We start from the raw sequence: 22,036 nt of genomic DNA on the forward strand, positions 1-22,036 counted from the left end.
TGTGTGATCCTGCTAGTATTTGAAATACTAGTGACATGGCTTCCAGCACCTCTGCCACATGCGAGCCGCAAACTGACAGACAGGTAGTGGGAACACAGGTCCTGGATGCTGGAAAACTCTCCTCGTTGGGGTCAGAGCTTGGAGTGTGAGAAAGGGCACAACTCCTCGGGGCTGAGGTCACATTCCTCCTTCCCTCTCCCTTCCCTCCTCCCGGCCCTTCTTTCTCTTCCTCCAGAGACTGCAGTAGGAGAGCTAACAATCCTTGTAACTCTCGTCTCTGCAAGTACAGACACACTTGATTTCCTTACATGCCTATAATCCCTTCTAAATCATCTAAAGTTATTTGCCTTTATAAATCTCTCCAGCAGTGAGCTCCCTGGGATAATTATATGGACTTAGATAGGGTGAATTTTTGTCAGGGTTGGGTTTATGAAATTATATATATACGTGTACATATATATGTATCAATTATACATCCATATATAATTTCATAAATGCAGCCCTGGGGGGAAAACCCCAACAGCCCAAGTCTGCCACTCATGAATACTTTTCCATCCCCTGCCAATCTGCAGCTTTTTCCTTTTGGCCAGTGTTTATGTTTAGTACTTTGTTCATAGACATGACCATGAAATGGGGGGCCGTTTTTCATGGGGGAACATGTTTCTGCTGGAGCTCAGAAGAACTGACTTTGTGTCCTAGCTATGTGCTTTGCTAAGTGTGAAGTTGAGCAATTCCCCAGTTTTCCTGGGCCTCCGTTTTCTCATCCATCAAGTGGGGCTGCTACAGCCACCTAACAAAGTTGAGAAGATTAGAGACATCATCAGGAGGGGATGGTGTGCCAGCAGCTGGGAGACCACTGGGTTTTCTGCTCACATCAAGATTTGCAGTGTTGGAAATGCACCGGGGCAGGTCTGTAGGGTTCCTATGACTCCCGGACACAGGACAGGATCATGGCTGAATCTTCCTTTCTTCCTGCTGGTTGTGGGGAACGATAACTAGGAGGAGGTGACTGGGTAGTTGTCTGACTCCCGCTCATTGTGCATCTTCCATCCAAACACCCAACATCTTCTTGTAACTGCTAATTGCCAAGTCAGCCCGAGGCTTGCAGCAGGAACGGGCTGTGCTTAGAATAAGTTCCCTCTAACATCAGTCTCGGCTTTTGGTGTAGCTTAATTTTTGTGAATGTCTCCAGTTTTGTGAAAAAAAAAAAAAAGGCCCTTATGCCAGCTGGTCTGTTCATCTATGTTTAATTCACCCCTATTAACCTGCTTGGTCAGCATATCCTTCCATTTCCTTGCTGGTGCCCCCCCACCCCCCCAGGGGCACATCTGTCTGGAAAAGGCATTTATTATATTTACTTTAACTGGCCTCGTTTGGTAAGGTGGTGTGGGATTTCAGCTGGAGAGGAAACCAACTTTGATTATATCGCCCTTGTTTACTGTACGCACTCTTCGCTACACATCCCGTGCCTGCTAAAATGGCAAATGCTTTTTCAAGAAGCCAACACACAAATGAAATGAAATCTCTGCCGATGAGCACATGGGCAGCCCTGGGCCACCGCCGCTTTGCGCAGTCTGCTTACCATTTGAGAACCGCAGCCGGCCTCACCGGTCATGACCTCTCAGTGAGCCCCCCGCCCAGTAGGTTTTCCTGCCGGGGGCTGTGGCAGGGCCCAGGAGATGCACTAGGAGATGTGCCACGCACCCACAGGGACAAAGAGCCCTGCCCCGCAAGGGAGCCTCCGGTGATGTAGGCACTGTCTTCTTGGCCACCACCAGCATCTTTGCCTTTAGTCCAGCCACTGCCTCTTGGCAAGTCTCGTGCTTCCTGCCTTGTCCTCCTCCCATCTGCTCTCCAGCCCACAGCTGCACAAAACTAGCCATCAGGCCACGCTAGTCACAGTCCCTCAGAAACTCCTCAGCACCCAAGACAACACTCACCCCCAACTCTTTCCAGTGCTTACAGCGCCGTCCGAGATCACACCCGCACCTTGCACACTCTGGTCGTCGCAGTGAGCTGCGTTTGCCCTTCCCTTCACTCATGTGCTCACTCAAGAATGACTTATTTAGGAGCGATGATGAGCAAGATGCAGAATTCAGTGATGCGCAAAAGATAAACAAAGACGGTCCAACTGTCATGGGCTGCTAATGACAAGGCCAGCCGTGCAAAAACCACCAGCCACCCCTCTGGGGAGAAAGACAAGACTCTGTGGGCCCGTAGAGAGCGACAGTCTGAGAAGCCCACAGGGGCAGTGGTACCTTGTCCTGCAGGGCTGCGTGAGTTAGCGTCCAGCCCGGGCCTGGCAGGGACTTTGGTTTTGTCCTTTGGTCATAAAGCTTGAAGTCTAGAGTGGAGGCAAAGTGTCCAATAACACCACATTCCGAGTGTCGTGGAGTTAATCCAATGTGTGTCAGATTAGAGATGTGCTCTTCAGGGGGCTCTGTGAGACTGTGCTTGGATGTAGATAGTTAGGAGTCCCCCTCCCCCCGAGGCATCTCTGGGGGCTCCTGAATCACCAGTCCTTCACTTAGCAGCCCAGCCTCTTAACCATTTGCCTCACAGAGGGGCTTCTTCATGACAAGGGCAAGGGTGAGATGTTAGTTTATGAGACGAGGCTGCAGGAAGGGATGAACTGACCTTGCCCGGGAACTGAAGCAGGTCCCCTGAGAAGTGACCCCTGAGTTGAGAGCTGAGAGAAGTGACCCCTGAGTTGAGAGCTGAGAGGAAAGCATATGGCAAGTGAGTGCAGGAGTTGGTTGAGAGGGCTTGTCGGGAGAGGGGAGGTAGGGAGGGAGGGCATGGGCAAAGCCCTGTGGCAGGAGGGAAGAATTTGAGGTCCTGTGGGCCTGGAGGTAAGGCTAGAGAAGAAGGCAGGAGGGGAGCCATGCAAGGCTGGGGAGCCACGCTACAGGGGTACAGAGTTCTTCTAAACAGCAACGGGAAGTTCCTCAGATGCGCGTGGCATGAAACGGCAGAATCAGAAAAGCACTTTGAAAAAAATCACTGGAGGCATGAAGACCAAGTCAGAGAGGGGAGAGAGAGTCTGAGGATTTACTGCAGTGGTCCTGACAAGAGTAGTTTAGGCCTGGTGATGGCAGTACAAATTGAGAATGCCAGGCATATTTGGTAGGTGCTTTAACTCCATCCACCGCAATGGAACCAGTTCTGACTCATGGCAACCTTACAGGACAGAGGAGAATCGCTCTTCTAGATTTCTGAGACTGTAAATCTTTGAGGGAGTAGAAACCACCACCGTGGAGTGGCTGGTGGTTTCAAACTGTTGACCTTCTGGTTGGCAGCCCAATATGTAGCTTAGGAGGTTAGATCAATGGAATTTGGTTCTGGTTTGGCTGGAGTGGAGGGTGGGGAAAGAGTTGTGAGGGCCATAGAGTCAGGAAGCAATGGGTCCCCAGAAAACAGGGCTCACTCACCTGTGAGGGCGGCTCTGGTGGTTGGACCAAGGCTCTTGGGGACAAGGAGCTCATGGTACTGCTCACCCGCCAGGGTGCTGTAAACAACCTTGTACTCCTGCACTTCTGCCTCACTGTTGTCCCACTCCAGGTCAAGGCTGGTTGCTGTGCGGGAACCTACTCGCAAGTTCTTGGGGGCGTCGATCTCTAGAAAGAGTCAGACATCACCAACATCACACATGAACAGGTTCATTTGTCCTGCGTCTTGGACTTGGAAAACCTTTCCTGTGAGAAGCCACACCTCTCACCTTCCCTCTTTACGTCTCAATGGCGGCCCCTCCGCCTCTTGGTTTTTCATCTGCTAGGTGGTGGTTGTTTGCTCTACTCCTAGCCATGCATGCAAGTGCCCCCCTTCCGCCCCTCCCCCCCCCAATGGGACCGGCTCATTGGCTCCACAGGATTTTCATTGGCTGAGCTCCGGAAGTAGGTTACCAGGCCTTCCGTCGTCCATCTTAGGCCGGAGGCTCTACGGAAACCTCTTTGGCACCATGGTGACATACAGGTCTGCATCAGAGGAGTGCGTGGTGGCCCCACACCAGACATATTGGCTGGACATTGAACCTGGGTCTGCTGGGTGGAAAACAATAATTCTGCCCCTGACTGGCTACTGTCCCATCTGGCTGGTCATCCAGGGCAAGTCCCCGGGCCAGGCTAGTGGGTTTTCATTGGGATGTGGTGTAGGATGCTTCACATGGCTCTCATTTCCACTCAGGAGTTCCAGCGATGGGCTAGAAACTTTGCCATGAGCTAATTAGTCTCATAAAATGGAAAACAAAGCAAAAATCCATAGGAGAAAATTCAGAGAATGTTCCTAAGAGATTAAACGAGAATCGAGTAACATCACATTTGACTATCAAGCAAAAAAGAAGACGGTTGATTTAAAATTTTGAAGTGTAACGTCTCTTCACCTGGGTTTCCTTGCTGAGACAGAGAAACATTAAGATCCTTCTGGGAGATGAGACATAAGAGGAAAAAATCTGGGCTTTGGAAGCCCAGCTTTGTCATTTCAGTGGGAGGTGGCCAGAAGCCAGTCTTTTAAGCTCATTGGCCTTGATATCCTGCAAAGGGGATGGGGACTCCCCCATTTCATATTGAACAATGCATGTGAAGTGTGCCTGGGGTGCCTGGCGAGACGTAGTTTCAAACACGGGGCTGTCCATCTTTACAGAAGTAGAACACCTTCGCTTTCTCCTGTGGAGCAACTGGTGATTTCGAACTGCTGACCTTTAGGTTCGCAGTCTCACACACTAGCCACAACGCCACCAGGGCTCTTGGAAACTCATAGGGACACAGGTCCACTCTGCCCTCTAGTACCATTATGAATCAGAATCAATTTGATGGCAGTGAGAGTCTGAAGCTCTGGGCAGGCTCCTGCTGCCTCCTAAGTCCTTGCTGCATTCTAATTACATGGCGTCCCCATACTTGCTCTGTAGGAGCCTAACTCCATGAAAGGACCACGGGATCTCCCCCATAGACTTGGGGCTGCTTCCCTCGCCCAGGGCTGGCCATGGTTTCAGCCTCATGAGATGCTGTGGTGAAAATCAGCCATTCAGAAAGTTCCAAAGTGTTCTACTCTTTGAAACTTGAGTTTAACTTTGGAGTGGACCAGCTATTCATCCTGAGAAAACGTCCAGTGGACATTTTACTTGAAAATGCAAGGCAAGTGTCCACTGTTTGTTCTTGGGGGGAGGCGGGGAGGCTGTGAATCAATCTGAGCGCACAGGCGCTGGACTGACAAGTGTTCTGTTTAGGGATGTAAATTGGATGGCTTTTTTAAAGGAGATTTATGTCTCTGCAGCCTATCTTTCCGAGAAATGCTTCCTCATTCCTTGTGTGTAGTGTGGCTTCGTGGATCAGCTGTGCGCGCTATTTCTCCGGCACTGGTTGGACGGTGTGAAGATTGTGGGCAGAGAGGCTTGTAGGGGACCGAGGTGGGGGGCACGCTGGGCTGGACCCTCACATGCAGGGGGCGAGAGAATGGGGAAAGAGGCAGGATGGGAGGAAAAAGAAGCAGGGTGTGCTTAGAGTTACTGCTGGATCCTGTACACTGGTCATCACAACTGCAAAGCCCCGCCCTCGGGCACTTTAGAGGTAGGTTTGGGTGTTTCATTTCTTTTTGGCCATAAGACAAGACATACTTTTGCGCCCAGTGGATCATAAAGCCAACCAGCTGCCATCTAGAGCAGATCCCAGGCAGAGAATAACTGCTCCGTGGGGGGTCCATTAGGAAGTCGATCTTCCCATGGCCCTTTCTAAAAAACAAAACCTCACCACCTCTGAGTTGTGATTCAGGATGATCCTATAGGCCGGGATCAAGCTGCTCCTGTGGGTTTCTGAGATAAACTCTTTATGGGAGTAGAAGGCCCCTTCTTTCTCCCGAGGAGTGGCTGGTGGTTTCAAACTGCTGACTGTAGGGTCAGGAGCCCAGCTCCTGACCACCACACCAGCAGGCCTCCTCTAGGTCTCTTGGGGTGGGTTCATACCTCCACTCTTTCAGTTAATTGTCAAATGCAGACGTAAGGGAGACCATGTGTTCCGTGAGAGCTTTCCTACTGCTTCCATGCCTCATGGATGGGGCCCTGCCTGATGGGGCCTGGCTGCTTCTCAGAGGAGCACCCTGTAACATTTTCACCCTTTGGCACTTCTCACCCCTTCTAACACACCAAACCTACTCCCACGCCAAGGCCTGGGCCCCAGCTCGCTCCATCACCCGGATGTTCTTCTCAGGCCCTCACTTAGCAGTGAGCAGAAAGGTCACCTCTTCAGGAAGGTCTTTTGAATCCTTCCCTCCCTCCCTCCTTCCATCTGACCCCTCAGCACTGCATCCAAGATGGAAGCACTCCTGCATACTTGTTTTCTTCTGTGCTGCCCAGTTTTCTGAACTCAAAAGCAACTCCCTGTGAACAGAGCTCTCCTCCGTCTTGCTTATTCCCCAGCCTCAGTGCTGAGCACTGTGCGGAGAACCTAGTAGGTGTGCAGTAAACCCGTTTGGTGAGTCTATGTATATTGGCAGGTCTCTGGTTAGTTGGCTATCTCAAAGCCCTATTTAGAACTTTCCTTCATCATTTTAGATGTGGGGGTTTGACAGTCCTCTTGGGTGGGGTGGAGTGGGGGAAAGAGTGCTTTGCCTGAAGGAAAGTGGTCTTACAGGGCAGGAAGCCCACCTGCTTTCCAAAGACAGGATCTTAGGTGGGGTGTGAAGGGCCAGCCTTGAGAAGCTGAGAGCTTTTGTGTGAGAATCCCAGAGACAATGAGGGAGGGAGGGAGGGAGGGAGGGAGAGAGAGAGAGAGAGAGAGAGAGAGAGAGAGAGAGAGAGAGAGAGAGAGAGAGAAAGAGAGACATGCCACTGCAAGCAGCTGGAGGTTCAGACTGTTGTGAATGGAACATTGAAACGGGGTTGGGTTAGCAAGGTTGATGATTCGCGCCCACCGGCTGCTCTTTGATAGACAGATTATGCTTTCTTCTAAGAAACCCTAGAGAGTAGGTCTACCCCGAGCCCAATAGGGTCACTAGGAGCTGAAATCAACTCTGTAATGAAGGGGGCTTATATTTTGGTTTGTGGCATTCAGGGTAAATAAATGGATTCCTTTGGGGGAATGTCCTGGTGGCCAGTGGGGTAAACTTATAGAAAATCCCTCTGATGGAGAAAGTGCCCCAAGAGCCCATCCTTGAGGGTGACTGTCACCAGAGTGGCCAGGGGCCGGACTGGGCAGTTGGAAGGTGGCCTCTCAGTTTCCTTGGCCAGTTTCTGCCCTACCCCTGGCCTACCCATGTTCCAGACAGGGGTCTTTTCTTTTCCAGCACAGCTCCAAAATCCAGGCAAATATTCCTCTCACCGGGCAGGAAGCAGATCTCTGTCTTAATTGACTGTGCAATTAGCGTGCTCCTAGGGTTGACGCCATCACCTGGAAAAGCACTTTGGCTAATTTGAATTTAAGAGACGTTCTGAAATGACAGAGGACCCTACCGTGAGGGTCCGGGCACCCTCTCATCACTCAAGTGGCAGCTGCCAACCGCAGGCTTGCGCTGGGGAGTGTCTGCAAAGGCACCCACAGCTCCCCAGGAGTGGACAGGAATGGGGCCGAGGTGCAGGGAGGCTGCGGAAGAAGGCAGCTGCCAGCTACCAGTCCCCCAGGCAACCGGAAACAGAGCCGCACCGGCCTGCACCGAAACTCAGGGGGAGCCCCTGCGGCCGCGGAAGGATGTCATCGTCTTGATTGGAATTTTCCTGGGCCACCAGCCAACCCTACTTCCAGCTTGTCGGCCGAAGCACCAAGAAGGTGCTTTTCATCAGGCTGCTGGAGAGCCCCGCCTTCCTTATTTGCTTCCTCAAACTCCTTATCGGAGCAAAGCACAAAGAAACGACTCCACAAACCAATGCTACCTTAAATCCGGGCATGAACGCAGGCGTGGAGGCCCACGGGAGGTACCACCTTCCTGAGCACGCCGTGCGTGGGGAGGGTGGGGGAAAGAATGACCTTGGGGTAAAGCAAGCAGGCACACTGCACCGCTCACGCCTTGCTCATACTTGGCTCTGAAGGCTGTTGGCAAAGTGCGGGAGGAGAAGAGAAGAGAAATGGGCCAATGTGGTTCCGTTTTCCGTCACTAGCCAGTTGGCCTTGAGGGATGGACTCACGGTGTCAGGGTAGACCTGTGCTCCCAGGGGGTTCGGTGCCTGCTTTTTTTCAGAATAGGCCTGCGAGCCTTTCTTCCCAGGTCTGGGTTGGCTGGGATCCTTTGGTTCCCAGCCGGTTACCTTTTTGCACCACTCAGGGATGCTACTCAATCCCGGGAGCTCCCAGACTTGCTCAGTGGAAACATCTGACCCACATGCCCTAGTGGTGAAAGCGAGAAACTTAAAAGGGCTCCTTTCAGAATCAAACTTTGCCTTCTGCCTTGGGACAGTGTCTACATTTGACTCTCCTTCCTAGAGAGTCTCTACATCTTTATGGGAGTAAGGCGACCAACAGCTACCCCACATGATGCTTCGAGGCCTCCTGGCTTCCTTCCCTCCCTGTTTTCCTTTCTGTGTGGAGACAGCCCTATTGCCAACACTCCTGGTCTCTCTGTTTTGTCTTACACAGGGGATTACTGGGGCTTAATCTATTGTGAGTTCTGCAGCAGGGCCTGAACCCTGCCAATCTCTCTTCCCCTCTCTCATGGGAGCAGACAGCCCCCAGGGGTCAAGTCTTCTGCGTGCCTGAGCACACTCACAACTTTATCTAGATCAGTGGTTCTCAACCTGTGGATCACCACCCCTTTGGGGGTCGAACGACCCTTTCACAGGGCTCCCCTGATTCATAACAGTAGCAAAATGACAGTGATGAAGTAGCAACGAACATAATTTTATGGTGGGGGGGGGTCACCACAGCATGAGGAACTGTATGAAAGGCTCGTGGCATTAGGAAGGGTGAGAACCACTGATCTAGATGGAGAGACTTGTCCACATACACAGGGCTCTCTCGCTGGGTATTGGTGGTGGTTTTAGGTGCTGTGGAGTTGGTTTAGACCCCTCATGACCCCATATGACAGAATAGAACTGTCCCTGTGGGTGAGTCTATAGATGGGGCTTAGTTTGTGAGCCCTTCTGGCTCTCACACTCAGCTACTTACTCCACACTGTGGGGGGAGGAGGGGAAGGGGGAGGAACATGTTTGACTCCACCTGTCTTGCTGTTGTCAGTGTTAGGTGCCGTCAAGTCAGTTTTGACGCCTAGCAGCCCCATGTACAACAGAACAAAACACTGCTCAGTCCTGGGCCAGCCTCACAATGGTTGTTAGGGGTGAGCGCATGGCTGCAGCCACTGTGTCAATCCCTCTCGTCGAGGGCCTTCCCCTTATTTTGCTGCCCCTCGACTTTACGAATCATGTGTCTTTCCCAAGGAACTGGTCTCTCCCGACAATATATTCAAGGCTCATGAGACAACATTTCCTCATCCTTGCTTCTAAGGAGCATTTTGGTTGTACTTCTTCCAAGACAGATCAATCCATCTTAATTTTCACTTTAGTTTTGAATTGGTTTGAAATACAGATGGAGAAGAGGGATGTTAATCACTGGGCTTCCTGCAGTCCTCCAGCCTCTCCTCAACAGGCTTAACCCACCATAGGAGGAGCTGATCCCCCTTCTCTACTCTAGGCAGGAAGCCGTTGGTCAGTGGTCTGACATGTGTTCGCAGTTTCCTTTAGTCCCTGGAGCAGCATCCCTTGATTTATGATTTTCTCCAGATAAAGACGCTGAGAGTGAGAATCTGGGTTAGATAGGGATTCACTCTCACTGGTAGGTTGACCTAATGAGAGTGCCGGGCAGCCTGTCCTTTGGAGGGGCTCTGTCCCCTTTGTGCACCCACTGACTAGCCTGGTGACTTCTATAAGAGAGCAAGTCACCCTGAGGTCTGGCCTTTCTTGACTGGCAGTGAGTTCTTTAAAATCCCAAAGGCCTTGGAAAGAGAAAGGGTGGGAGGGGAGTGATAGCAAAGCAGAAGGTTTATCTGCAGACCTGACTCCACTGATGGCCTTGGGGAAACAAGCTCTCAAACTGAGTCTGATTATTAATGCTTTCCTCTGGGCGGATGCGTCACAAACCCTCAGCATAGCTGGACAGGTTATGCTTTGCACAATTCCTGGGAGCACCATCATGGGATGACATAAATGGTCATTATAATTTGATATAGTCATTACCATGATATCTAGTACAGTAATAAAGTATCTAGAGGTGGGGCCTCCCTTCTGAGCTCTCACAAAACTGCCATTTGTATTAGCAACATGAATGCTTAAATGTCATCAAAACATGCCTTTTCTGTCACAAATGAGAAGCCTGAGACCCTGAGGGAGAAGAGACTTCTACCAGATCACAGAGTTAGCTGGTGGCCGAGGGAAGGTCCGAACCTTGCTTCCATGCTGTGGGTGCCCAGCTCTTTCCTTGCTGCTGTGACATGAATATCACCAGAAAGCGCCAAAACTTCCCAGTTCCTTCTGGCAGCATTGGTGACAACATTCATGTCCAAGTAGACTTCACCTCCTCCCTCTCTTCCTTTTCCCTAGCCCTGGGAACACCACCAGTTGCCTCCACCCCTTCTTTGCCCTGTGCTTCTCCCCCATCTTAGTCTTACCTGTTGTAAACTGGGTGGTCATGGGATCGCTCTCATTGGCCCCTCGGACCGCACTGACCGACACCTCATAGCGAGAGCCAGGCCGCAGGGCCTGCACGGAATATTGGCTCAGCGGGGGCTGCAACCGGAAGGTGGTCTTCCCACCTTCCCCGCCCACCAAGCCATATTTCAAGAGAATGAAATCGACTTTGGCTCGAGGCGGGGTCCATTCCACAAAAGCCACAGTGTCCGAGACATCGCGAACCAGGATCTGCGTGGGCCCGTCGATAACTGAACAAGAAGAATCGAACAGAACACAGGGTTTGATTGAGAAATAAGCATTCACCCTCAGTTCTCCCCGCTCCTCCTTACTGTCAAAGAGGATGGGGATTGTTGCTCCACTTTACAAAGGGGGAAAATGAGCCCCAGGGAGATTACATTTCTTTCCCAAGGACACACAGCTTGACAACGGGAACCCAGGCTGAGATGCCACACCCCCAGTTGCCATAGATTCCTCAGACTTACGGTGACCTCACATGTCGGAGCAGAACTGTGCTCCACAGGCGTTTAAGTGACTGAATTTTGGGAAGCAGACAGCTAGGCCGTTCTGAGCCACTCCTGGGCGGACTCAGCTCCAGTGTTCCGGTTAGCCACCAGTCTTGTTAACCATTTGTATCATTAAGTCTTTGTTGAGGCCCAACGTGTGTCTGGCTTTGAGAATCCACCAGACATTCCGACATTCCATGACCTTCCAATACATTCTTTCTTTTGTCTCAGCTGGTTTAAGTAGGTTTTTCTTCTTCATTATTACCAAGTGTTGACTGAAACCAAACCAAACCAAGCCTCACTGCCATCGAGTCAACGAAGATTCACAGCGACCCCTGCTGCGGACTTCTGAGACTGTAACTGTTCATGGGCGTAGAACGCCCAGTCTTTCTCCCCAGGAGCTGCGGATGGTTTTGAACTGCTGATCATTTGGATCGTAGCCCAATTGTAACCGCTACACCACCAGAGGTTTTTGTTTGTTTGTGTTTTAACTGTTTCACCTTTCGGACTTTTACTCTGTCCTCGGAATGAATGGCTCCTGGCAGGCTACCTCCGACTGACCTTAAAGCTTGCGTTCTAGTCACCTTCTGCCATGGGGTTGGCCTGCTCTTCTCTCCTGAGCAGCTTACAAGTTTGGGGCTGGCACCAGTCAGCGTGGAAAACACCAGACCGTTTTGGTGCCCCCTGGTGGAAGTGGGAAGAAGTCCCAGTGTTGATCGTTGGGGCAGGAGCGCCATTGAACAGAGTGGTTCCTCCTCGGCTTACGGTCTGCATGGTCGGCAGTTTGAAGCACCAGCACCTCTGTGGGAGAAGGACTGGGCTTTCTACTCCTGCTGGCAGTTAGAGTCTCAGACACTCACAGGGGGCCCCGTTGCTAGGAGCTAACACTGACTCCATGATGGCAGGGAGTTTGTTGTTCTGTGGCTGAATGCCATCAAGGAGAAAACATCCACAGGCTATCTTCTCAGTATGCTGCATTTGGGGATTTTCAGTTTAGTTCATTGAATGATGAAGTGGAAGAAACGGCCGCCTAGCTGCTGTGCACATAGTATGCCTGGCACACAGTCGGCATTCAGTAAATGAGAGCTGAACACAAGAAAGAGTAGAGGATTTTCTATGAGGAAAAAAGGGGGAAGAATTTCCTTGTCTCTTGGGAGGAGAAGGGGGGAGGTATTATCAAAAGGCAAAGGTCCAAATAAGTCTTTTGTCCTTCAACTCTTTAAATCTGAAGAACCCTAATCACAATGGAATGCCCCGACTGGAATGTGATTATGGAGGGCAGAGGGCTCTAGCTGCTGGAGGTCTTGTAATTTGCCTTCACAAAATGGCCTGCCAGCAAGAAGCTTTCTGAGTGCCCTCAGGCTCTGAGCTTTGCAGGGGGCGGGGAATTGGTGTAGGGCAGACCTTAGCAGAAGGAAGTAATTAAACAATCATTTCCTAAAAACAGCCGACAGGGTTGGGAGCCTGCCATCCTTCCTGTAGCCACCCCTGGGCCCTGCCCTTTGGTTGGCGGTGATGTCGTGCTGTAGACAAGGAGGCATCTGCTTGCTTGCTTTCAGTGGAGGCCCTGATTTCTGAACAAACACAAGTCCTACTCGGAAAGTGAACCGGAATGAAAGTTGTCCTTTCCATTTCCTCATGACTGCACACAGGCCAAAATATTAACTGGAAAAGGTTTGCTTTATTCCCCCCCCCCCCCTGTTTTTCTTTCCCTTTCTTTCTTCATTGGAAAGAAAATTCTGCCCAAGCTTACTACGCAGTTTTAGATCTGGAACTTTTAATTTTCACCTCTAGGAGCTTCCAAACCAAAAAAATCCTGTGAATTTTATTAACTTGTGGTTTGAACAGAAGAGTAGAGCAGGGCTGGACTCCCCTGGAGAAGTCCTCCGAACCCTGGGGAGGAAGAGCATTAGACAGTGGTGTGTCCTTCTCCACCCTCCTTTGAACTCCTTCTCGTCGGCTTCCTTCTCTGCACCACTTCTTAAGATCAAACCACAGGGATGACTGGGAGATTCGGAAACCATGATACAGCAAAAGAGAAGAATGTATGTTCCCAAATGCCAGCTCTTCAGGTTTAGCAGTAACTGTGGGAGATGGGCAGCATCTGGGGAAAACCTTGTGGCATTGATGACATCTGGAAAGATCTTTCCCAACACTGGAGCTGTTATGGATACTAACATTTCTGATATAAAAATGTGGGATTAGAACAGTAACTTTCTAGCTTTTTTTTTTTTTGCTTCTTGATGCATTTAAAACCAAAAACCAAACTTTTAAATGCCTTTACAAATACAGAAGTGGAGCTTCTCTGGTTAGACGAACCCCAGGGCTCCAAGGGGACACGTACCAACGTCACAATCAATGTCAACCGACGTTTCTTAGACGGAAGCTAAACCTCATCACGTGATGCTCCTTAGCTGGAATCCAAGCCAATGCGTGGACCACCGACCCATGGATATAGTGTCATTACACAGCATTGGGGTTCCTTCTCTGGCCCACTCCGCTTTTTGTCCTGGGCTCAAGACGGCCTTCCTTAATTGTCAGTTTCTATTTAGGAAAAATAAAGCTGTACCAATGTGCATCCGTCTCAGTTTCCGTTATTGATGTGGAAAGTTGTTTCACCGCTGAGATTCAGATTGTCCATCAGTAAAATAATGACCAAGGATGATAACAGATGCCATTCACAATTTTTGAAAAAAAAAAGTGAAAAAAGGTCTTGGTGAGGATGCATGTGTGTGTGGGAGTGCTCGCCCGCACACACGCACACACACACACATTGTAATTGCTCGTTTCAGAATTGAAACTAAACATCCTTTGCTAGCTAAGGCAATACCAAGGCAAAAACACTATCCATTTGATGAATCATGAATGAGATGAACTGCGTGGAAGAAAGAGTCATTAACCTAAGCTGTTACCTGGAACATTGCCTAACCTATGCCTACTGATTATAAATGATCTGGCTCCTACCACTTTCACTTCTAAGTGTGTTCGCTGGGAATAGGTGCAGTTACCAAGTGTCGGGTACTCACTCTCATTAACATAGTATTCATCACGTGTATCCTTATATCAACTCAACGAACAAGGGGTATTGTTCCTCATTATTGTTCTTTATAAAAATATTTTTACTGGCGTATACTCCACATAGCCAGTAAATTTAATTGTGAAATCACATAAAGAAGGTTTGTGCAACTGTCACTACGATCCATTTCAAAATATTTTCTTCTCGTCTAATTGTTATTAGTTCCTTATTTTCTCCCGTTCTCCTCTGCCATGCCCCTACACGATTATCAATCCAGCGATTGTGTCTATAGTTATGCGTACTTTGGAGCTCACATACAGAAAATCGTACAAAACACAAATAAGTCCCAAACAAACACCCCAAATCTAACGACTAGACAAAACAGAAAAACCTCAATCATAAAGATACCAGGAAGTATTAAAAGCTGAAACAACTTTAACAAGGAGCCAAAAGGGAGATCAAATGATAAGGATTCACATTTTAACCCACCCACACCTGTCAAATGGAGTTTACAATGCTCCGTCTGATAGCAAAGCTCCTCACAGCCCTGGACTAAGGTCAGAGGGAATTCAATGGAGGTTTAATCCATGTGGGGACTCTGCACATGGATCTTGGGTTTCTACCTTCGTCTATAGTCTTCTGCAAACCAGGCGTTCACAATTTAAACTCTGATACTAGTCCCTCCTTTGGATTCGGATTTCACTATTTACAATCTTTGGATCACATAGGCTGGTGTGCTTCTTCCATGTGGACTTAGTTGATGCCTCACTTAAATAGCTACTTGTTTGAAGACCAACCTTTAACAACCCCAGATGCTATTCTTTCTGATAGTCACCTATCTGAAACCAGATAGCCACCTGGTTTCTTCCCCCAACTTTGCTATAGCACCCATATCTTCAGTGATTTTTTTCATGAGGGGGAGCATTGATTAGGGTCAGTTCCTCCTTATTGTTCTTGGATGAGGCTGATTTTTCAGGTCACTCTTTCTCAAATATGATAATAGGTAATTAACTCTTGTTGGGTTCCAAAGTTCGTGATCTTAGGGATTGACACATGAGGCCGACGATGAGTAAAATCAGATGAATTACACTGGAGTATGCACTCCCAGGTATCTGTGCGTTCAAGGGGAACAAGTAGGGATGATGCTCAATTTAGCCGTTGACAGAGTAGCTCCATCCCCAGAGTACCAGCGTCCCTCTCAGACCTGAGGGGAATCTTAGGACCTTGTTTGTCCTTCCACTTCTTGGCAGGTTCTGCAGTTCTATGTTGTGAGTGAGCAAATAGACAATAGGAAGATGAGCTAGGGTACTCACCAGTGGAGACGGTGGCTGAAGTCGGAGGGCTTCGGGCTTGCTCTTTCAGTGCTACCACATTGACAATGTATTCTTCCCCAGGCTTCAGTCCCGTCTGGTTGAAGGAAGTAACATCGCTGGGGAGCTGAGCAATCACCCCTCCTTCATTGTTCTGGCAGATAGGAGGAGGAGAAAAGCAGAGAATGTAAAAGCAACCCTCAGTGGGAGAGACTTTCGATGTTTGATGAGAAAGACGGAGGCTTGGGACACTGGGGATTACAAATTAAAAAGGGGCATGCCTGTTTTTTCCATGCTGAGGGTCTGGGGTCAGGACAACTCCCAAGAAGTGCAATACCATTGCCACCACTTTATGAGGGTTTGGCAAATGGAGAACAAATTTTGGAGAACATTTCTTTGGCCTCTCAAGTTTGTTGAGTTTGCCAATTAAAAAAATTAGTTATGAGGTGATGCAGATTGTCAAAGAGGAAATGTCTCATGGTTGTGGTTAACATCCATCAGGTAGTTTTCTTTCGGCATGTCTCCTGATGAGTAATGCCCCCTGGCTGCTAGGAAATGTATAACTGTGAGTGCATGTGTGCAAACATCTTTATAGACACACACACACGACACTTCTTGTTTTAGTTATTTATTTTTAATGAGCTGAGGCTGTTATTTTGTTATATCTGGGGTTTCTCATGGTTTTACCTTGGGCAAATCCATCAAATTTTATTTTCCTTTAACACTCCCCCATCCCCCCTCACCGATAAGTTAGGGCTTAGTGTCACATTGACTACGGCATACAAGGAGAAGAGAATGAAGCCGGGGACAGTGAATCAGAGAGAGGACAAAAAGGCGGATGGAAGAGGAAATGGGAAGAACATCTGATGATGTTGGGTTCAGGCTACCTTTTCGATGTGTCCCTGGAAATGGAGGAGACAGGAGGGACCTCTTATTGGCATGCCCTTCTCCCCTATTCTCTTGCTCTCTGTTCCTGTCACCTCAAGTCCCCTGTGTGTAATTTATAGTCATACTCTTATCAACCAGCCTGATACTTGTTCCCCAGTGACCTCAACCTACTGATCAAGGCCTGTTTCTCTATGTGGCCCTGTGATGGCCTTGGTCTGCCCTGGCCATTCCTTCTCCTACTCAGTTTTACACATTGGGCGTAAAACAGGGAAACGCCATATTATTTGCCTCTTTCTACTTGTGTGCGTGACATGATTGTTTCTGCCGTGTTATAAACCCAGTTGCTTGCCTTGTTTTGTTGGCCATTTCAACTAAGATACCGTGGGAGACACTGGGTAGCACCAACGGTCAGCTATTAGCTGAAAGGTTGGCAGCTCCAGTGCATCCGTGGAAGACACGTCTGGTGATCTCTTCTACTTGGTCACAGCCTCGCCAACTGGATGGAGCCGTTTTCCCCCGTACACATGGGGTCTCCGTGAGTCAGCATGGACTCACTGGCGCCTAACAAGAACTCATGTTTCAAAAACGTTTGTATAGGATGTTTGTTTCCATGTATCTGGCTTGTCCTGGTTGAGTGGACAGAGTTCTTCATGAAAGGATGGAATCTCACCTTAAGCTGCGTGACAACATTTAAGTTGTTTGCCTTTTATTTTTTGTAAACTAAACCAAACTAAACTAAGCGCATCTGATCAGAACTAAACTAAACTAGACTAGGTGTGAAATAAGGTGCAAAACATGCTCTCAGAGCTTGAAGTTCTTTGGTAGCTCTGGTAGTCCACGACTCTAAACTTTTCGAAGCAAGAGGGATGGTAAAATCACACTCCTGCTGGCCCAAACGATGCCATTGGTAATTCACGAGGACTTAAGTCTGACAAGTGACTGTTAACGGTGGCATCTCTGATACTGAAGAATGAAGACAGAAGTGAAAGTGTGACGCACATGCAGGAGACGGAGAACGTGGGGAGGTCAACGCATGCAAACTAGATGGGCACTTCTGGTAACTTGGAAAAGTTAATTTTGGGATTAACAAAGTAAAATGCTTTTCTTTTAAAGAGTAGAAAGGAATCTGAGAATAATTTTTAACCCAAAGACTTGCAACTTAACGGATTCTGAGTTTTCTCTCAACTGATTAAGTGCTTTGTGTTAATAGATGGAAGTTTTGCAAAAAGCTGGCTCTGGGGCAGCTGTCTATAACAGAATGAGGCAATCACTCGGTCTCATTCTTCTTAGACCCTCAAGTCAATCCCCAGCCTTTTGGGAGTCTGGCCTTCAGTTGGCTAAACTCACAGCGAGGCAGACTGGGGTTTTAGGAGCAAGCGACCTGTGGCATTGACAGCTGCTTCCTACATCCTGGTGCTATTGAAGACCAGGGGCTAGGTTTGAGGTCACTTTTGCTAGTCAGTCATCACCACCTCTTTTTTGAAAGGAATGTTCTCTAGCTCAGGAAATGCCACTGCCCTCTTCAGGGAATTATTGTTGGCGGGCGCCATCAAGTCAATATTCTGTGTATAGCGATCCCTTGTGACAGAGTGGAAGTGCTCCCACAGGGTGGGCTAGGCTGTAGATTTTTACAGAAGCAAATAGCCAGGCCTTTCTTCCATGGAGCGACTGGGTGAGGTTGAACCCCCAAGCTATCCATTCACAGCCAAGCACTTAGCTATTGGGCCACTAGGCACGGTAACTTTCTTACTGCTGGAGAGAGCCATTAGATTGTACCATCTGGCTGCTCCTCACTCCAAGTTGGGCGTACAGATGCTCCAAGAAGGTCACCTGGCAGGCTGGCTCAGTACTGGGTGTTACCTTTGGAATGAAGCTGATCTCCCAGCCATCAAAGGAGAATGTGAAGGGCTCCCACTGCACCTCCACAGTCGTTTCTGTGATCCTCTTGAATTGTAGCCCTTGGGGCGTGGAGAGATCTGGAATACAGCAATGTGGGGGACAAGGTCAGGGCTGTCCCCGCAGGTACAAGGAGCATCACCTTGATGAAGTCCCTCCATACCATGGCTGTGGAACCAAGTGGTGGGCGGAACCCCCATCTTATTCTGAACGTAAGGAACCCTTTCCTGCGGCTCGGTGCTCAGTGTTGGTGGGACCAAGGAGTGAACTTAACAAACCCGATCGAAGGCACCGGTTTGAAGGCTTCCTATTGCAGAATGGGTTAACATTAATATGAAAAATGTATTAATATGACCAATGGAGTAAATCTTGGGATTTAACATGCCACCTTCCCTCAGAGACCTTGAACACCGTCTGAGGAGGCTTCCCAAGAGGCAAGGTCATGTCCAGCACCTGTGGTCTCATTCCATGCATGGGAAAGGGGTGGGGCCCCAGAGAATTGGCTGTTTAGTGCAGAGCAAGACATCATCAGAATTCAGACTGGGATGCAATTTTTGAGGAGCTGATGCGCATTCGGAGTATTTTGGTGAGTTTGGAAATCCAAGCCTTGGCTGATCGGGGTTTTCATTCCCTGTACGCAGGCACCTTAAAGGGATACACAGAGGGCAATAGCAGATGCTTGAGCATTTGCGCTCTGCTCACGTTCTCCTCTCCGTCCTCCAACTGCTCCTTTCCTCCCCTTCACTGTTTCTTCTCTCCCTCAGTGTCTTTGCCTCATGTTTCTTATTTTCCTTTCTTTTCTCTTCATCTCTCTCTCGGTCCCTAACCCTTCCTGCCCACCCCCACCACACATACACATACACGTACACGTACACGTACACGTACACATGCACAGGTTTTGTGAGGTGGAAGTATGCTTGTCCTGATGGAGTTCCAATTACCAGCCCTGAGGTATGATAGCATGCCTTTTCTCAGTCCCGCAGGGAGCCTGTTCTCATTTTAGCTTCGCCTCTCCTGGGATATTCCCATTGGAAAGCTGGCAGATTCTCATCCCTCCTATACGGAAGCTTCCTGGTGCTTTTTGGTAGAAAGGCTGGGCTGAGTGGGAACTCAAGTGGAAGGCTGTTCGGTGAGTTGACATGGTTTTTCCCCTGTCACCTGGGAGCTTGCCGGAGGGGATGCCCTGAATTGGCATCATACACGCCACCGGAGGCGGAAACCTCATCACTGCCTTTGACTGTAGATCAGAGCGGAGAATTTGGGAGTGAGGCCAGGCCCTTGAGGGGGTGGCTTATCCAGGATGAGGTAGGAAAAGCAGCACATGGTGACCTGGCTCCAGACACAATCCTAGCAGATCCTTCAAACTAGGTCCAGGCACCAGAGGATTAAAAACAAAATCAAACATAAACAGAGATAATTATAGACATGTTACCAGACATTCATTGGCAAGGTTCAACATGATACCTGGATTTTTGCCACCTGAAAAGCGAGGGGTAAAATGGCGTTTCAAATTCTTCCCTCTCTGCCTGACCCAATCTAGCGGAAGTATCCCACAAACCTCAGGCCAAATTCGGGGGCCTCTACGAAGCTTTCAACAGCCCACTCTGCCTGGGCTGGGCTCTCTCTTTTCTGAATGCTGCTGGCATTTGTGATTATAAATCATCTTTCCATTGGAGATGTTTATAAAATGGGCTCGGCTCCCTTAGTGTATATTCCTATTTGCTGACCCCAGAGCTTTGTGAATGCTAAGGGGCTTACGGTCCCTTCTTGCTCCTGCTTCCTGTCGCTGCTGAAGCTCTGTGTGGCTTGGAGTTCACCTCCTCTAGAAGGTCTCTTCTTTCTTCCCCTATTTCCCTCCCCCCTAGACTTCCTGCCTCCATTGGGCACGCAGGCATTTGGGTGCACGGCAGACAGAGCAGTGGGTTTGGGGGCATGAGGTCCTAGAGGGGCATCCTCACACCGCACAGTTCTGTGGGGTGAATGTCTTTGCACCTGCTCCCTCCTCTGATATTTGAAATGCCTAAGTGACACAGGCTCCATGGAACACTGTAAGAATGCCGAAATGTAGAACGAGATAAAAACACTGCTGTCCCCGCTTCTTTCTCATTCCACTTCCTGACGCCGTCGAGGTTAGGAATTAGTGTGCAAGTGTTGTTATTTTTCTGTACACCCATAAACCTACCCGAAGGCCACCGGCTCATGTGTAGGAGTTTCCCCTCATGTAAACAAGAGAACAACTGTCCATTTTCTTAAGGAGGACAGCTCCGCTTGCCTTCTGGCTCTCTTTCTACTTCTCCTTTTCCCACCGCATTTTCTAAACTGTGTCTGGAACCTGAACATTTAGGGTCAAAAGGACTATTCACAACAATACCAACAAAAATGAATTTTTAAAAAAAGGGCTGCCAAGATGTTTTGCTCAACAAAAGACCATGAAGAAATTATGCTATTTCTGGTTTTTAAGTAAGATTCAACCCCAACCCCACCCCCATCCCCAAACGCTCTGCGATGTGTAATCGACCATTTAGCATTTGCTTGTTACATGTCGGGTTTCCCATCTCCGGGCTTTGAATGCTTAACAAGGGTGAATGTTCAGCTAAGTGTCATACTTCAGTTGGTTTCGAATCAGAGTCTAGATGATACCTCAATTATCAGAGAGCTTTTTGTTCTTTCGCCACTCTAAGGTATGGGGGCTGCTGAATTTGGAAGCTTTTAAAGTCAGAAGGTTCGTTTGTTTTCATGGTGTGCCCATTCCTAGTGGGTCATGTCCGAAGCCTTTCCCCTCAAACGAGGCGACGTAGCAGGCATCCCTGGAGAATTAAGAAAAGCCACCCCTATCATGAATGCCCATGATCTCATGTGAGGGAAAAGAAAAAAAGATGAAGCAGGAAGGGGGGATGGTACGTACGGGTGGCCACCTTGGCAGTGATGGGAAGGCTGAGGATGTTGCTAATGACAGTGTAGACGCTGATGTTGTAGGTGAGACCTGGCTCCAGCTCCGTGATGGTGACACCACTCCAATCTCCAGGCACCCGCTGCTGGAGCTGGAGGCCCCCCCGGGTCATCGGCTGGTAAGAGATCACATATTCCGTCACTGCCATCGGCCCGTCCCATTCCAGCTCAATGGACCTGTCGCTGATACCAGCCACTCGCAAGTCCTCTGGAGGGGCAACTACCAGGAGGCAATACACAGATAGCATGAGCTCAGAGGACTGCCTTCCCAGCCTGGACTTCTGCGCATCTCGTCCCACATGCCCGGTCTCTAGCTTCTGCTGGGCTCAGTGGCCTTGAGCACTTAGTAAGTCCCTTTGCCGGGAGGATCCCATCTTTCCCTCACCTCCATGGGGTCACAGGCTAGTGACATGCTGGGACCATCTCCTAAGAGCTCATGAAAACTGAATGTTAAAATTTCAGGGCTTTTACAAGTTGGCTGTTAAACACTGCCATTGTTCTTAAAGATCAAATCATATCCACCTAGAACTAATTTTTAATTCCATTAAAAACCAAGGACAAATATTTAGAACGCATCACTTCCAAATAAGCTCACTGAAACCAACGAGTATCTGTGCACTGTATCTGTGTGGTGGAGGCGATGTCACTGTGTGCTCCTGCACAGCCCCCCCTCAGCGCCATTGTCAAATGACGTCGGATTGGCAGTATGGAGTTGACCGTGGAGGAAGGATTTACACAACAGAAATTGGTGAATGCCACCAATCAGAGTATTTTTTTAATGCTCTCGTCTTTGTAGAACCAGCTGTTTGTATTTAATAGCACACCGCTGGCCATGGTTTCTGGTAGATGGAAATAAAGGGGCATTCTTCGCTAC

At 49.1% G+C, this 22,036-nt stretch overlaps 1 protein-coding gene across 1 annotated transcript in view; it reads right to left on the minus strand.

The window, feature by feature from the left end:
- The window catches only part of TNR (tenascin R), an 82,744-nt gene that overhangs the window by 51,264 nt on the left and 9,444 nt on the right, over window positions 1-22,036 (minus strand). The window contains exons 3-7 of the mRNA XM_075541246.1: window positions 21,119-21,382; window positions 18,178-18,293; window positions 15,433-15,583; window positions 10,579-10,848; window positions 3,432-3,617 (exon numbers count right to left, since the gene is read on the minus strand). Coding sequence (XP_075397361.1) covers window positions 3,432-3,617; window positions 10,579-10,848; window positions 15,433-15,583; window positions 18,178-18,293; window positions 21,119-21,382 — 987 coding nt within the window. The remainder of the gene's footprint in view (window positions 1-3,431; window positions 3,618-10,578; window positions 10,849-15,432; window positions 15,584-18,177; window positions 18,294-21,118; window positions 21,383-22,036) is intronic.

The sequence above is a fragment of the Tenrec ecaudatus genome, chromosome 1, assembly GCF_050624435.1.
Source record: "Tenrec ecaudatus isolate mTenEca1 chromosome 1, mTenEca1.hap1, whole genome shotgun sequence".
In the NCBI taxonomy this organism is placed as follows: domain Eukaryota; kingdom Metazoa; phylum Chordata; class Mammalia; order Afrosoricida; family Tenrecidae; genus Tenrec; species Tenrec ecaudatus.